We start from the raw sequence: 16,975 nt of genomic DNA on the forward strand, positions 1-16,975 counted from the left end.
CGAGGTCCGTGCGAACATCCGGGTCATGGGCTCTTAAGGACCAATGAGCGGAAAGACCGTGAGCCGGGGGGCGGGTTATCATGGCTGCCCCCAGTGCTCCCCGTCCGAGGGCTTGTAGGCGTCGTACTGACTGACGGCTCCGCCACCGCGGGCCCGCCCTCTGCCCTCGCCAGCCGTGCCGCGTTCGGGTCCGGGTAGCTCTGCGAGGCGGCGGCCGGAAAGGGAGCCATGGGGACAGTGCACGCCCGGGTAAGAGGCCCAGCGACCCGCGGGCCGTGTGACCTCTGGGCAGGCACCGCGGGGAGACGCTCTCGCTGCGGCGCCCGGGGTTCCTCCCAGTTGCGGGGGCGCCGGGGGCGGCGCGGCCTGCAGGCCGGGTGGAAGGAGGCCGCAAAGACCTCCGAGCAGGAGACCGGGCCCCAGAGGAGGGACGTGACTTGCCCAAGGTCGCCCAGCGAGGCAGTGGCCCGAAGGGACTAGCGAGCTTTCCGTGGTGACCTGGAGCAGAGCAATAAGCCTTTCTCTGCACGACCTGACTTCTCTACCTTCAGCCGAGCCGGGTTACCGGTCGCCTTCCGCAGGCTCCCGCTCAGCCCCTGCCGGGGTCGCGGTGGACCCTAGAGCAAGTATCCTTTGAAGATCTCCGGCCCAGACCCATCTAGAAGCCTGCCTTTCTCCTGCTTAACGGTGCAGAGACAGAACCTCTCCATGCTTTAGTTACCCCTTTTAAAGTGGAGGCGGGAATAGTACTTTCCAGTTTGTTGCGAGAATTAAGACACAATAGGTGAAGGTCCTTGGGTCCTTGGTGCGTCCTACCTGCTGGCCAAACTGCTCTCCTTGGTCCTAATCTTAACTGAGGACCAGAGAATGAGTACTTGGCCCAGGGCACACTTGTTAGAGCCTCAGAATGTTCCAAAACTCAGACCTCCCAGCCTTCAACGTTACTTTTATACTACGACACGGATTGTTTCACTTGTCCTGCTCAGAAGTTTCCCGTAGTTGGCCGTGAGCTTCCCCAAGTATTTCGCACAGGCCCCTCGGCTTGGCCCTGGGAGTTGGACTTCACTCGGCCTCACAGATCACGCGTTCAAATGAAACACCGTGGCTGTGCTGACACACTCGTTGCCCTGTACCTGCTGTTCCGCGGCTCCTGGCTCACCCACCCCCACACTCGTCCCCCCCCTCCCCCCCTCCCCTGCCCCGGGACACAGTCCCATCTTCTAGAGCTCAGTTCAGGCCACTTGCTACATACGCCTCCTCCTTATCTGGCCTCATTTGGACGTGCTGACTTCCTTGATATTGTTCCTGTGCTGCCCGTCTGAGCGCTGTTTGGATTTTTGTCTTACCCTTTTCCGGTCTAAGTTTCTAGATGTTACAACAGGAGCTGCATCTGACTTGGTTTGCATCCCTCGTAGCACCTCCAACAAAGTAAACGTTCCGCTCATTTATTACCGTAACATTTACCGGTGGTCTGCTAGGTGCCTGGCATGGCTATAGGCGCTGGCGATTCAGAAAACAACGACAAAAATCTTTGCTTTTATTGAGCTCCTTTGACGCTAATGTTGCTGCTCCTTTGACTCATGTGTTGGCAAGAAATGTTCTTTGATTTGAATGGCACACGCCACCGGCCAGTGTTGTTTGGACGTTTCGGTCAGGATTCGCAGTGAGAAGGCATTTTATGTTTGGCAGGTGGTGTTTACTATAAATATCAGTTTTGTTTTCTTATTTTTCTTATTTTTTAATATTTACTTTTGAGAGCGTGTGCACCGTCCGCGTGGGGGAGGGGCAGAGAGAGAACAAGTGGGGGAGGGGCAGAGAGAGGGAGAGAGACAATTCCAGGTAAGTTCTGCTCTGTCAGTGCAGAACCTGATAACGGGGCTCGTACTCACAAACCGTGAGGTCATGACCTGGGCCAGAGTCGGACACTCAACTGACTGGGCCACCCAGGTGCCTCCAAAGTTTGAAATTCTGATTAAAGGGTATAAATGGGAGTGGCAGATCTTTGGTAGACCATATTTCATGCTTTGAAATTTCAGGAACCGTAATGGAATTTTTTTTTTTTTTTTTTGCATAATGGACTATGCACCTTGTGCGTATTTGCTAAGCATTCAGATCGAATAGAGTGACTACGTGCATATGTTCCTAACCATAGTATATACTCTGCAAAGTTTGCACAAATTTAATATACTTTTTTACACTGTGTAAACTTAAATACAGGAAGCATATGTGTGAAATGGTGCAGGTAAAAAGTTACTTTTTCAATTAGTTAACATTTTGAGAAATACAGTAATGATTCAGTTTTTTGAAATATTGCACAACAGGGGCACCTGGGTGGCTCAGTCGGTTAAACGTCTGCCTTCAGCTCAGGTCGTGATGTCCCGTCTCGTGAGTTCAAGCCCCGCGTACTGTGCTGACAGCTCAGAGCCTGGAGCCTGCTTGGGATCCCGTGTCTCCCTCTCTCTCTGCCCCTCCTCCTATCCCTCTGTCTCTCTCTCTCTCTCTCCCCCTCCCTCAAGAATAAACATTAAAAAAAAATATCGCACAACAAAAATGAAAAGATGACAATATGAAATAAATGATCTATTCTTTGTCCAGCGTGGTCTTCCCTTTTCACTCACGTAAATATCCCGCTTCCGCCACTGTGAGGCAAGGGCTCAGTCTGTCTTGTTCAAGACTTCCAGTACCTAGAGGTGTCTCGCTACGGGAAGGGCAGGTTCTGCCCCAAGAAGCCTGGCTCACATAGATGACGTTTAAGGCAGATTGTTTTAGGGAGAAAGTTATTCTGGGCCGAGAGAACAAGGTATGCGCAGACATGCGCGTAAGGGTCAGGGGTGTGGTGCGGGTTGAACCTGGAGGAGCAGGTGTGGGCCTTCTGGTGGCGGTTCCTCGCACGCCCTGCTAAGGAATCTCGTTGGATTCTCTATCTGCAGGCACTCTTGAGGGCCATCACAGTCTTTTAGAGCAGGAGTGGAAAAGAGGACATGCCAGGTCGTTACCTTTCCAGAGAACCGGTGACGTGTTGGAGGAAGGATGTACTGACAAGAGTCTGTCTTGTGTCTGGGAAGAGGGGATAGTGTCCCAGAGTCTCCGTTGCGGCACACGCTGCAGAGTCAAACGCTTCTGTGCGCTTTGAAAGCACCTATTTGTAGAGAATTGGTGGAGCGAGAAGCAGCCAGATACTGGTTAGGACAGTGTTCCTCCAAATCTGCAAATTTGTGCATTTGCCTAGTGCCACACTGGCCCTGAGTCCATACCCGGGAGGGCCTGGGAGTCCCCGTACTTAGGCAAGTCCCCACATTAAACATGTAATACCGTGTGTGTGTTCTTAAACATTCTATTGTATTATCATGGCCCCCTGGAAGTCGTATACCAGGCACAGCCTGTGCAGTTCTTATTTCGAAGTTGCTTTAATGCTTTTGAGATGATGTCAGTTCAGATTGCAGCAAGTGACTGCTTTCTGGCACATTTCATGAACATAACGCAGCTCCTTTTAATGTGTGAATGAGACATTCAGGGTGCAGAAAAATATGTTTTAGTAACTTGGTTTGTCAACGTAGTTATCCTATCCTAGGATGTATCCAATTTGGATGAAAAACATTGGGATAATTTCTGTAACACCAAAACAATTTGTTTTGTCTTTGAGAAATGCCTTTGTGGCATCTTATTTTGAACTACTTTTTTCTTGAGATGGGCCTTAGGTATGCAGAACCAAACAGCCATAGTTGCATAGACCTCAGTTCATGACACAGTCATGAGTAATACACTGGCCACCAAGGGCTCACTGCCTATCCGGGGCTTGTACGTCAGCAGTACTTAACGTCTGCCCTGTTCTCCCCAGCCTCCACTCAACAGAGGGAAACACAGTATTGAGCTTTCTGGAACACCATCTAAAGACAAAACTCAAAAGATTAAAAAAAAATTTTTTTTTAAGTTTATTTATTTATTTTGAGAGAGAACAAGAGGAGAGGGGCAGAGACAGAGAATCCCATGCAGGCTCTGCACCATCAGTGTGGAGCCGACGTGGGGCTCGAGCTCCTGAACTGTGAGATCGTGACCTGAGCCGAAAGCAAGAGTCAGGCACTTAGCTGACTGAGTCACCCAGACGCCCCGGAGACTTTTAGTTTTTTGTGTAAGTTTATTTAACCGTGTTTTCTCCCTCCCTTTCAGAGTTTGGAGCCTCTTCCAGCCAATGGACCTGATTTCGGGGCATTAGGAGAAGAAGCTGAGTTTGTTGAAGTTGAACCTGAGGCTAAACAGGAGATTCTCGAAAACAAAGACGTGAGTTTTTGTTGAAGTGCTTGATGAAGTCACTGCCAGAGACATTGGCTTCCATAGAGCCCCAGGGAGACAGAGGATTAACCTGTCTCAGTGCCTTCATTGAAGAAGAGTTTATAGCCAACTGTTTTAGAAAGGCTGGTGACTTTTAGAAAAATAGCTTCTGGTTTTAGAGAAATAGTTTATTTATTTTATTTTATTTTTTTTTATATACTTTATTGTCAAATTGGTTTCCATACAATATGCAGTGTTCATCCCAACAAGTGCCCTCCTCAGTGCCCATCACCCACCTTCCCCTCTCCCCCACCCCCCATCAACCCTCAGTTTGTTCTCAGTATTTAAGAGTCTCTTATCGTTTGCCTCCCTCCCTCTCTGTAACTTTTTTTTACCCCCTTCTCCTCCCCCATGGTCTTCTGTTAAGTTTCTTAAGTTCCACATATGAGTGAAAACATACGGTATCTGTCTTTCTCTGCCTGACTTATTTCACTTAGCATAATACCCTCCAGTTCCATCCACATTGCTGCAAATGGCCGGATTTCATTCTTTCTCATTGCCAGGTGGTATTCCCTTGTATATATAAACCGTATCTTCTTTATCCATTCGTCAGTTGTTGGACATATAGGCTCTTTCCTTAATTTGGCTATTGTTGAAAGTGCTGCTATAAACATTGGGGTGCAAGTGCCCCTACGCATCATCATTCCTGTATCCCTTGGGTAAATTCTTGGCAGCTATGACTGGGTCATAGGGTAGTTCTATTTTTAATTTTTTGAGGAACCTCCACACTATTTTCCAGAGCAGCTGCCCCAGTTTGCATTCTACCTGGGAAGTTTAGACAGACATTTTTATATTTATGTTATTTAAAAAAACAAAACAAAAACCTAAGTGTTTCAAGGACAAACCCAAATCATGATTAAGTTTATACTGTGTCCAGAAAAAAGAGTGAAACGTTTCCTAAACCTTGCTCCCTTTGAAATTTAAATCCAGCTGAAGAAGAGGAAGCACGTTTTCAGTGATTATATGATGAAGACCTTTTGCAATATTCTGATTGCCCTCAGTTATGCATTTCCTTAACATTCCCTATTACCTCTGCTTTATTTCTCTGTTACTCATTGCCGTCTATGAAACTGTAAACTTGTCTATTGCAAGCCCCTTTAGAAGGTAAGCTCCACTGACTCAGGAGTTTATGTCCTGTTGACTACTGTATCCTCAATGTTGAGAATAAAACCTGGCTGATAGGTAATCGGTGCAGTGCACTGTCACTGAATAAATGAATTAAATAAGCATCTACAGACCGGGGGGCGAGAGGCTCTGAGCCAGCACGTATCACGCTTATTGAAATGCGCACAAGCGCTCTAGCAAGATGCGCAGTTATTAAGTTGGAGGTCATAGCATCAGCGATCATCTGGCTACAGAGACCTTGTAAGTCTCAGTCACAGGAAGTAAACACCTGGCAAAAAATAGGTTCAGATAACCAGTTGTTCTAAAAAGGCAGGAAAATAGGGGCGCCTGGGTGGCGCAGTCGGTTAAGCGTCCGACTTCAGCCAGGTCACGATCTCGCGGTCCGTGAGTTCGAGCCCCGCGTCAGGCTCTGGGCTGATGGCTCAGAGCCTGGAGCCTGTTTCCGATTCTGTGTCTCCCTCTCTCTCTGCCCCTCCCCCGTTCATGCTCTGTCTCTCTCTGTCCCAAAAATAAATAAACGTTGAAAAATAAAAAAATTAAAAAAAATAAAAAATAAATAAAAAGGCAGGAAAATAAAGTCTGGAATGAAGAAGTGTGGATCATTAAACTTGAAAAAAAATCCTTGACTTTTCAGACATTTGTCTTTAGCCTTGATCTCTTGTTGTGTCTCATACCTAATAATCAGTGTCCTTTTATATCTACATGCAAAGGAATGAAACTGGACCACTGTCTTTCACCAAAAAAGAAACTCAAAATGGATTAAAGACCTAAATGTGACACCCGAAACCATAAAAATCCTAGAAGAGAGCACAGGCGGTAATTTCTCTGACATCAGCAGTAGCAACTTTTTTCTAGATGGGTCCCCTGGGGCAAGGGAAGCAAAAGCAAAAATAAACTCTTGGGGCTGCATCAAAATAAAAAGCTTCTGCACAGCAAAGGGTACCATCAACAGAATGAAAAGAGAACCTATGGAATGGGAGTAGATATTTGCAAAGAAAGGGTTAGGATCCAAAATGGACAAAGAACTTATATAACTGAACACCAGAAAGAGACAAATAATCCAATTGGAAAATGGGCAGAAGACATGAACAGACATCCAAGGAAGACATCCAGATGGCCAACAGACACATGAAAAGATGCTCCACATCACTCATTATAGGGAAATGCACATCAAAACCACATTGCGATACCATCTCACGTCTATCAGAATGCCTAGAATCACACACAGAAGAAATAACAGGTGTTAGCAAGGATGTGGAGAAAAAGGAACCCTCATGCACTGTTGGTAGGAATGCAACTTGGTGCAGCCACTGTGGAAAACAGCATGGTGCTTCGTCCAAAAGTTAAAAACAGAACTAACCTATAACCTAGCAATTGCACTACTGGGTATTTACCTCCAAAACACAAAAACACTGATTCTAAGGGATACATGCACCTCTACATTTACTGCAGTATTATTTACAGTAGCCAAATTATGGAAAGAGCCCAAATGTCCATCAACAGATGGACACACACACACACACACACACTGGAATATTACTCAGACAACAAGAATGAAACCTTGACATTTGCAAGGACGTGGATAGAACTAGAGAGTATAATCCTAAGTGAGGTAAGTCAGAGAAAGACAAATACCACATGATTTCATTTGTATGTGGAATTTGCAAAATGAACAAAAAGAGACAAACCAAGAAACAGAGTTTTTTGGTTTTTTTTTTTAAGTTTGTTTATTTTTGACAGAGATGTGGGCAGGGGAGGGGTGGAGAGTCAGAGAGGCACAGAATCCGAAGCAGGCTCCAGGCTCTGAGCTGTCAGCACAGAGCCCGACGTGGGGCTCGAACTCACAAACCGTGAGATCAGGACCTGAGCCGAAGTGGGATGCTTCACCGACTGAGCCACCCAGGCGCTCCAAGAAACAGACTCTTAACCATGGAGCGCACACTGATGGTCACCAGAGGGGAGGTTGGGGGGGGGGGGGGGATGTGTGGAAATAGGCGAAGGAGGTTAAGAGGACACTTACTGTGGGGAGCACAACATAATGTGTGGAAGTGTTGAATCACACTATACATCTGAAACTCATATAACACTGTATGTTATCTCCGCTGCAATTGGAAAAAAACCAAAACGGCATTTAAAACAAAAAAATGACAATCAGTGTCCCTTTGTCACATTTAGGTGGTCGTTCAACACGTTCATTTTGATGGACTCGGAAGAACCAAAGATGATCTCATCATATGTGAAATCGGCGATGTTTTTAAGGCAAAAAACCTTATTGAGGCAAGTTCTCTCTGCTTGGCCCTGTTTCCCATTCCCTCCCGAGGAACCTCCATGTCTGTCTCAAACCACTGAGCTGCGCCCCAGCCTCTCTGCGCATGACCTTGCCCCCCACCCTGAAGGGGAGCCTTGGTGCGCCCAGGCTGAGCCTCCCCAGTCCCCCTGAGCGCCTCCCGCAAACCTAATGTGTTTTGCACACGCCCTCGCCTCTGGTCTCTCCTGCCCCAGAGGCTGGTCCGTCCCGTGTTCTTCGCCGCCCGCCAGCATTGTCGTAGGCACCACGGCTGGCTCTCTCCCTGGCACCCCGCTTGGTGCTCCAGCGTGCTCCCATGTGTGGTGGGTGCTCCGCTGTTAGCCACTCCTGCTGTCACCTTGCGGCCTTGGCTCCGTTTATCCCCTGGTCTCTGTCCTGGATGTCACCATCTCCGGTCCTCTCCCGTGAGGGCGCCTTCTGTCCTTCTCGGCCCTTGGAACCACATTGGACATGTCTGGGCAGAGTCCCCAACAGCCTCCTCCAGGTGGCCCCTGTCCGTACCTGATGTGGGAAACTTGGGGTTCGGAGCTGTTGGCCAAGAGAGAATTCTTGAGATGTCGTGGGTGCAAAAAGGTGGTTTCATTAAAGCATGGGGATAAGGACCCGTGGGCAGAAAGAGCTGCCCCAGGATTGTGAGGAGTGACTGGTTACGTACTGGGGGAGTTGGGGGAGGTTTCCAAAAGGACTTTTAGATGCTAAAGAGGATTCCTAAGATACTGGAGGCCTGGCTGCGGTCAAGCTAAGGTGGCTTTTCCCTCCAGCAAAGCATTAACATTGAGACCATAGGGAGCTTCTGGAAGGAATGTTCTACTCTGCCTGCCTCAGGTGTTTGTCAGTGCGCTGCAGGTGGTAAGGAAATTTAGTTCTATCTACATTTCCTTTTTGCCTTTGTTCCCCACGTCAGTACCCAGCTGTTTGGCCTTTCTCACCTTAAGGAAATTGCTATTTAGGGGTGCCTGGGTGGCTCAGTCGGTTAAGCAACTTCAGCTCCGGTCATGATCTCACGGTCTGTGAGTTCAAGCTCCGCGTCAGGCCCTCTGCTGACAGCTCGGAGCCTGGAGCCTGCTTCAGATTCTGTGTCTCTCTCTCTGCCCCTCCCCTCTCATGGTCTGTCTCTCTAACTCTCAAAAATGAATAAATGTAAAAAAAAAAAAAAAAAAAAAAGACTAAAGTTGGGCTCTGCCCTGACAGCCTGGAGCCTGCTTAGGATTCTCTGTCTTCCACTCTGGCCCCCCTGACACACACGTGTAATCTCAAAAATAAAGAGAGAAACATTAAAAACAGAGATTAAGGTAATACATAAGCACAGTGTGATGGTCCCCAGGGCATTGAGCTGAAAGGTAGGTATCCCCTCCCCCGCCGGCCCCGGGCTCGCTCTGCAGAGGTAGCAGGGCTGGGGCTCCTTGTGCAGCCTTTCCGTGATAACCGCTTTGTTTCTGCACCTTTCATTTTTGACGCTGCGTGGAGAGCTCTTTTGTGGAACTCATGCCCACCTGCCGGGTGAAATACCTGGTCGTCCTCCTCCAGTGCTTCGTCCGTCCCCTCACGCGTCCCGTCTCAGCGGGGCTCTCTTCTTGGTGGCTCGGCACCAAGCACTAAACCTCCGTCCTGGCCACTAGAGGAAGATAAGTCTCTTTTCCTTCTCTCCCAGGTGATGCGCAAATCTCACGAAGCCCGGGAGAAATTGCTTCGCCTCGGAATATTTAGACAAGTGGATGTTTTGATCGACACATGTCAAGGTACCTACCTGTTGTTGGCCTAGTGGCTCTGATTTCCCCTCCCGCCCATCCTGCGGGATCAAAAAAAAGCCGTACGTGTGGCCAGACGTAGATTGCTCCTGGAGGTGTATCGAGCACATAGGTAGTTAGCCGTCCCAGGGGAGTAACTGGGATGATGGTGGTGAGTTTTATGTCAGGCTGAGGGAAGACTGGTGAACTTGGAAGGTACTGTCGTCTGAACCTGTAGATGGTGCCGGCGTTCTGAGAAGGATCGCGAGGAAGGGGGCCAGGCTTCGTTCGGGGTAGCCCAGCCCAGCAGGTGTCCGAATGGGCTCTTGGCAGCCGGGTTCCACCTACACATGTGCTTTAAACAGGAGGGCGCCAGGAATCAAGATCTCACTTTTTTCGTTTTTGCTCATTTGCTTGTTTGCCGTCTGACATTGTGCGAGGCTGTCAACCTAGTCAGCGTTTCTTCTTTGACCGACGAGCACCTGCTTCGGGCAGGCCCTGTGCTGGGTACCAGGGTGAGTCCAGCGGCAGACCTTCCAGTCCGGTGGAGCAGGGCCGAGGCGGGCAGCTCCTCTGTGCCCTCGGGGAGAGCCCCGGGCGAGGCTCTGCCCTCCGCGTGCGCCCAGCTCCGTCCTCACCAGAACCTGGGCCCGGGGCTAGTGTTGTTGCAGGAAACGTGTTTCCAGATAAGGAAACCAGGGCTCAGAGAGGTTTAAGTTGTCCCAGTGACCCAAGTGGCCCTTGCTGCTGCCCCAGAGTGCTCTCCTCCTGGCAGGTCTTGTTGGCAGCTTGTAGCCTTTGCGTTCTCCTGCCTGTCGTAAACGTGACGTGCCTGTGGTCCATGGGGGCGCTTCTGTCGGGTTCTCCGCCCCAGCTGCCCGCTAGAATTACCCGGGAAGTTGTGAAAAAGAACAGTTAGGGCAGTGAACTGTTCCGCGTGGTTCTGTGGCGGGGGTGCTCGACATCAACCATCTGTCAGACCCTCCAGGAGGTACAGCACCGAGAACGGACCGTGCAGATCTCCCTGTATTTCCTCCTGATGTCTCGCTATTGATGTGTGACTTGTGACAGACGTCCCACACCGATGCAAGATGATTGGAGACAGAAGTGTGTCGGGGTGGGGGTGGCTCTATGGGGACTCTCTATACTTTCTGCCTGATTTTTCCATAAACCTAATGCCTCTCGCAACAGTGAAGTCTATTGATTTAAAGAAAAAAAAAAAAATGGTGCCAAGGCTGCACCCTGGCCTGTGTCTGAGGATCCAGGAGCCAGTGTTTAGGCAGCTCACCACATGTGGCCACTGCCCAGCCAGGGTGGCAGGGTGGGTCCTGCCCTTCTGTGAGCGGCCCCCAGGCCTTGCAGAGCTCGGCCCTGCTCCCTGGCACCCCGGGGCACGTGGCGGCCATCGAGGCAGCTGCAGGCACCGCACCCCTGGCTTCGCAGAAGGACGAGGACAGTTGCCTCTTAATTTGTGCTGAACTTCGGGGTTGCCGCAGTCCCTCCGGTCACAGGAATTCTGCACTTAACATCAGTTGCACGGAGGCCCCGCGTGTTTTCAAGGACCCCTCAGCAAATGCCCTCAGCAAATGACGTGTGCTGAAACAAACGCTGCTGCTTGTAGTTCCCTCCTTGTAGCAAAGTCTGACTGTTTCTGGTCTCTTCTCCAGTTTAATTTTTTTTTTTTTTCAACGTTTATTTATTTTTGGGACAGAGAGAGACAGAGCACGAACGGGGGAGGGGCAGAGAGAGAGGGAGACACAGAATCGGAAACAGGCTCCAGGCTCTGAGCCATCAGCCCAGAGCCCGACGCGGGGCTCGAACTCAGGGACCGCGAGATCGTGACCTGGCTGAAGTCGGACGCTTAACCGACTGCGCCACCCAGGCGCCCCTGTTTCTGGTCTCTTCTGCCACAGGAGCCAGACACAGCTTTTCAGGTGTAGGAGTGCATTGTGATTTTTGTGTTGGAGTGTTCTCAAACTTTAAGATAGAGGGTGTGTTTTCCGAAGATCGTAAAGCACGCTGACTTCAGAAGGCTCTGTCTCCTTGTTAGCAGTGGGACCTACGTGAAATCACAGGTTCTAGCTGTCCTACTGACCAGCATTTCTCGTACACTTAGGTGATGACGCCCTTCCAAACGGGTTGGACGTTACCTTTGAAGTAACCGAACTGCGGAGACTGACGGGCAGTTACAACACCATGGTTGGGAACAACGAAGGCAGTATGGTATGATGTACTTCCTCGCGGTGGAACTTTCACTTAGGAGCTTTGAAACCGTGCCTGTTCTCAAAACTGAGGGTGGGTTTAAGACTCTGTCACACACCGCCGTCTCTGCGGGCTAACGCGTGGATTCTCAGCGATCTTCCTAGAATTGATCATAGTATGTTGTAGTTTTTAACTTAATTATGCTTCCAGTTAGTTAACATGCCGTGCTACGTTAGCGTGGGCACTCGAGGTAGCGATTCAGCAGCCCCACGCGCCGGACCCCCGGTGCTCCTCACCTGCTTCACCCATCCCGACCAGAGTACGTTATAGATTGTTTGACAACAATAGTAACGTCAGTGGTTCATTAGGGACGATTTGGGGAGTGTTTGTATTAAGTTTTCTAGTTCAAATTCTCCTGATTCCCTGGCTTCGCAGTTAGCAAGTGGGGCCTGTCTGTCGTCATCAGGCGTATGTGGGGAGCACATGCACTCAGCATGTTTGTTTTTTCTTTTTTAACGTTTATTTCTGAAGGAGAGACAGAGCGTGAGCGGGGGAGGGGCAGAGAGAGAGACACACACACAGAATCTGAAGCAGGCTCCAGGCTCCGAGCCATTAGCACAGAGCCTGATGCAGGGCTCAAACCCACGAACCGTGAGATCATGGCCTGGGTTGAAGTCGGACACTTCACCGACTGAGCCACCCAGGCGCCCCCAGCAAAGGCATGTTTTGATGAGTAAAAGCAATTCCAGATGAAAGGCAAGCCCTTCAGTCTGCATTTTTGTCCTGTGTTTAGGAGGACCCCTTGGCAGAGTCCTTCTTAACAGTTGCCATTCCTCCCGTTTAAACCACCGCTGTCTTTCTGTTCCCCTTAGGTGCTTGGCCTCAAACTCCCTAATCTTCTAGGCCGTGCAGAAAAGGTGACTTTTCAGTTTTCCTACGGAACGAAAGAAACTTCGTATGGCCTGTCCTTCTTCAAACCACGGCCTGGAAACTTCGAAAGAAAGTAGGAAGCCAAATAGATCGTTGAGTACGGTGGCTTGGCTGGTTTAAGAGTTAAAGTAGAGGCCTTGGTTGCGAAAAGACACTTGACAGGATCGGCTGACGCTTCTGCCCTGTCACAGCGTGCCGTAGCTTTCCTCCTGAAGATGAACCCCAGAAGTGTATTTTTAAGTCTGTTGATTTAAATGTGTACAAGTTATAATCCCTGTTTCAGCTGTTAAAGCTCTGTCCCGTTGTCTCCTAGTTTTTCTGTAAACTTGTATAAAGTCACCGGCCAGTTCCCTTGGAGCTCACTGCGGGAGACGGACAGAGGGGTGTCGGCCGAGTACAGCGTGAGTAACCTCCCGCCCTTCCCTTTCGTGCGCTTGCGTGGGGGACCAGGCGCCTGCGTAGCTGACTGCCAAAGTCAGCAAGTGGGGGCGGGCCGGGGGCGGGCAGGGGGCGGGCAGGCCTGGCAGCAGGCTGGCTCTCGCAGCGTGCGCGTCGCGGCCGGGGTCACCCTCTGTCCTTGGCCCTCTGCTGTCGGCTGCTTTCCTGGCCGGTCGCCTTGCCACGGGCCACGCCTGGACTGCCGGGGGTCAGAGAGCGGCCCGGCTCCGTCATGGCAGCTGCGCTTCTGGCTTCCCGTAGGGCCGTGTGCTCATCCTTCCGTGGATGTGCTGAGGCCGACAGCTTCTGAGAGCCGGCAAGGCCGCTCCAGGTTACCGAGGGCCTCCCTCACTGGTTTGCCCTGAAGGGTGCTTCCAGCAGGATGTGGCGAAGCGCGGCAGATGGCATTCCTGCCGTTGGACCACTTTTTGGCTTCCTGATGACCCTGCCCTCTTTCCCTTCCTTTTTACACTCGTGCCGCCTCCTCCCCTCCTGTTCGGGCTTCGGTTAGTGAGGAAAGACGGCACGCCGTGCCGAGTAAAAGCAGTTCTCCAGGGGTGGCCTTGAGACCAGCAGCATGGCCTCGCCCATGAGCTGGTTAGAAATGCAAGGGGCGCCTGGGTGGCTCAGTCGGTTGGGCGGCCGACTTCCGCTCAGGTCACGATCTCGTGGTCCGTGAGTTCGAGCCCTGCGTCGGGCTCTGGGCTGACGGCTCAGAGCCTGGAGCCTGTTTCCGATTCTATGTCCCCCTCTCTCTCTGCCCCTCCCCCGTTCATGCTCTGTCTCTCTCTGTCCCAAAAATAAATAAACGTTAAAAAAAAAAATTAAAAAAAAAAAAAAAGAAATGCAAGTTCCTGGGCCCGCCTGCCTGCCGAACCAGCATCTTGGGGCGTGGGTGCAGGACACCTGCACGTTCTGCCCGTCTGCTCCCTGGCGGTTCTGGTCTGAGAGCCCCTGCTGGAGCCCTGCCATCATCCCCGGGGCTTGAGCGCTGCTGTGCCGCTCGGCCCTTGTCGGCACGGGGGACGCTGGCCACTCGGGCTCCTCAGCCTCGCAGACAGACCAGGGTCGGGGAAGCCCCCGGCACGGAGGCAGACCGGCGGCCACTGGCTCAGGACGCGACGTGAGCATTTGTAGCTCCGTTTTCGATTCTCCGTGTGGCCACCTGCCCTGTGTGACAGGAGTAGCCCTCAGACTCCTTCCCGCCCTGTGCAGGGTGGGGAAGGGCCCCCCCCAACCCCGGCTGACGCTGCCCTCTCCGGAGGCCACCGGCAGTATGCCAGGGACTGCAGGCTTTCTCCCCATCCTTCTCCTGTGTCCCCCTCTATCCCTTTGTTCTAAGCCTTTTCTAAATAGCAGATTCTTAGAAGTACCTCCTTTATCCACAGGAAATAGCAGAGGTGGAAGCTCTGTTGGAATAGGCCGCGGGGGAGGGGAAAAGGGAGAAGAGGGACAGAGGGCACTTGTGGCTGGCAGCCCTGGGGTTGAGAGACGAGCTCCTGGAGGCATGGCGCGCTCTTGGTGCCAACGCAGGGTGGGGCCCACTGCGGGAGACGAGAGGCACCATCTGGCCTCTGCCTCGTCCTCCTGACTGTGCACACCGAAACGTAAAATGTGTCTTCTGTGGGCAGTTGTGTTTCTCTTGGGACGAGCTGCCTTATAAGTTCTGGAAGAAATGATTTAGGCCAGCAGTACACCTGCCTCAGGCATTTTGGGGGAGCAGCGGAGTCTCGTGCGGCCCTAAGGGCAGAAACGGCAGGTGAGCGAGGCTGGCCTGTATCTTCTCTGCTTCGCCAACACCTGACGCGGGGCCTGGTGGGTGCTTGATAAGAGATCGAGTTGACGCGGGTGCCCCGCGTTCTCCCCCTGAGCGAGGCCTGAGAGGGTGCCCAGCACCTGACTCGCTCCAGGGAGTGTGAGGTGACCTGGTTTCCTCGTAAGAGTCACCTCATCGTCGCACCGAGGCCACCAGCCGGCGTTCACTGCTCACAAACAACCTGGGCGTCTCAGAGATGGGAACGCAGGTGGTCCTGACCCGGGGGCCGGAGGGTCAGGGCGAGAGGCAGGTCCCACTCGCCCCGGGTTCACTTGGCTCAGGCCTTTGGCCGCAGGAAGGACGCTCTTCACTCAGCAGCGCCTCCGTCTCCCTCTTCTCGCCGGCCGATGTGGGTCACTGCCGTCCCCCGGCCTGGCTTGGGATCCAGGGCTGGGAGGGTCGGGTGGGGCCAGGTCAAGCCATCGTAGAGCCGGAAAAGAGGCCCGTGGGTTACAGAGCTGAGTGCGGCCCTCACACAGGCGGCCCGTCTCCTCCCCGGGGCACGGTCCTGCCGCTTTGAGCAGTGTCCCCGCTTTATCCCCTCCCGCTGCCCTTCCTGCCCACTGTTCAAAATAATGCATCTTCGGTATTTAACTGGTTGGCCGTGTGACGACGCCTCCGACTGGGGACGACTCCCCATGTGTGCTTACAGTTTCCCATTTGGAAGACCAGCCACACGGTCAAGTGGGACGGCGTGTGGCGGGAGCTGGGCTGCCTCTCGAGGGCGGCGTCCTTCGCCGTGCGGAAGGAAAGCGGGCACTCGCTGAAGTCCTCTCTTTCGGTAAGGGCTCCCCTGTCCCACTGCGATTCGCAGGCGTTGGGAGGGTAGTCTCCACGACACCGGGGACCGAGGAGGGCCGTGGGTTGGGCGGCTGGTGGCACCGCCCCTGTTACCGTGGGTACCGTCAGTGGTGCCAGCAAAGGTGTGCCTGAGAGCCCGTCCTGGGGTGTAGCCGGAAGCTGGCGGAGGTCACTCAGGTCAGGGTCAAGCTCCTTGAGACGTCTGCCCCACCCTGTGGGCCCCCCCAGCTGTGAAATAGGGACGAGGTGCTGCTTTCCCAGAGGGATTTTCTGATGACGGAGTGACGTGGATAGGGCGAGGGGTGCGGCCGGGAGCCCAGTCTGAGGTTGGCGCTCAGGAAACGCTCCTTGTCGCCCGACGCGCCCGCTCACAGTGAAATGCCTGATGCGCACGCGCGTCTCTTCCAGCACGCGATGGTCATCGACTCCCGGAATTCCTCCATCATGCCCAAGAGAGGTGCTTTGCTGAAAGTTAACCAGGTACCCTTCCTTCGCAGCGTGGGACCTGCTGGCCGGTGACCCGGGAGGGGAGAGAGCCCCACACGGGAGGCACATTCTCTATACGGCGCGCCTTCCTTTAATTATGGAGATTGTTCTAGAACGGCTGGAGGGGGTGTCGGCTCTGGACCCGTTCCCCGTAGTGCCGTGTCCTGCGTCCACAGACAGAGTGGGGGTGGGGTTCTGGCCTCGGGGCTGGGGTCACTTCCTAGGCCGGGAGGAGGGTTGTGAGTGGGCTGAATGAGTCCCTTGGCACTGGTTAGACACCTCAAGGCAGAGACTCTGGATGCCGGCCGGGTGGCACCCTGGTTGTCCGCTTGGCCTTCGGGATGAGAGGACCAGCGAGAAATCAGATTTTTTCTGGGACGGGCCGAATTGTACACGATGGGCGAGTTCTGTTTTCCAAACGCTGGTTGGGCGGAACGAGCCGGGCTGCCGGTCTTTCTCGCTCACGTACGGGAGTCACTGTGCAGCTGTTCACTAAGTTTGAGGCCTCTCCGTTTCTGACAGTCCCCCGGTACCTTCTAGAACAACTGGAATCAAGCTTCTAGGAGACAGACAGAAGCAGTCTCTTGCCCGTTTAAAAGTACAAAACAACAAAATTAAAGAGCCCTCACGGTGACGTGGTGTCGAAGCCTGGGCCTAAGTCTGCCTGCTCCGTTTTGACCTGCGGATTATTCGCCCACAGGAACTGGCCGGCTACACCGGAGGGGACGTGAGCTTCATCAAAGAAGATTTCGAGCTTCAGTTGAATAAACAGCTCATATTCGATTCAGTGAGTGTCCAGCCGGAACGGCCACC

The 16,975-nt window shown here is 52.4% G+C and overlaps 1 protein-coding gene across 2 annotated transcripts in view; it reads left to right on the forward strand.

Annotated features, from left to right (window-relative positions):
- Positions 1-54: 54 nt before the first annotated feature.
- The window catches only part of SAMM50 (SAMM50 sorting and assembly machinery component), a 34,238-nt gene continuing 17,317 nt past the window's right edge, over positions 55-16,975 (forward strand). For both annotated transcript variants that reach the window (XM_045466385.1, XM_045466386.1), the window contains exons 1-10: positions 55-249; positions 4,168-4,278; positions 7,630-7,731; positions 9,414-9,501; positions 11,606-11,712; positions 12,564-12,694; positions 12,935-13,022; positions 15,528-15,656; positions 16,085-16,156; positions 16,863-16,949. In XM_045466385.1, coding sequence (XP_045322341.1) covers positions 229-249; positions 4,168-4,278; positions 7,630-7,731; positions 9,414-9,501; positions 11,606-11,712; positions 12,564-12,694; positions 12,935-13,022; positions 15,528-15,656; positions 16,085-16,156; positions 16,863-16,949 — 936 coding nt within the window. In that variant the 5' untranslated portion in view covers positions 55-228. The remainder of the gene's footprint in view (positions 250-4,167; positions 4,279-7,629; positions 7,732-9,413; positions 9,502-11,605; positions 11,713-12,563; positions 12,695-12,934; positions 13,023-15,527; positions 15,657-16,084; positions 16,157-16,862; positions 16,950-16,975) is intronic.

This window comes from Leopardus geoffroyi, chromosome B4 (assembly GCF_018350155.1).
Source record: "Leopardus geoffroyi isolate Oge1 chromosome B4, O.geoffroyi_Oge1_pat1.0, whole genome shotgun sequence".
Lineage (NCBI taxonomy): Eukaryota > Metazoa > Chordata > Mammalia > Carnivora > Felidae > Leopardus > Leopardus geoffroyi.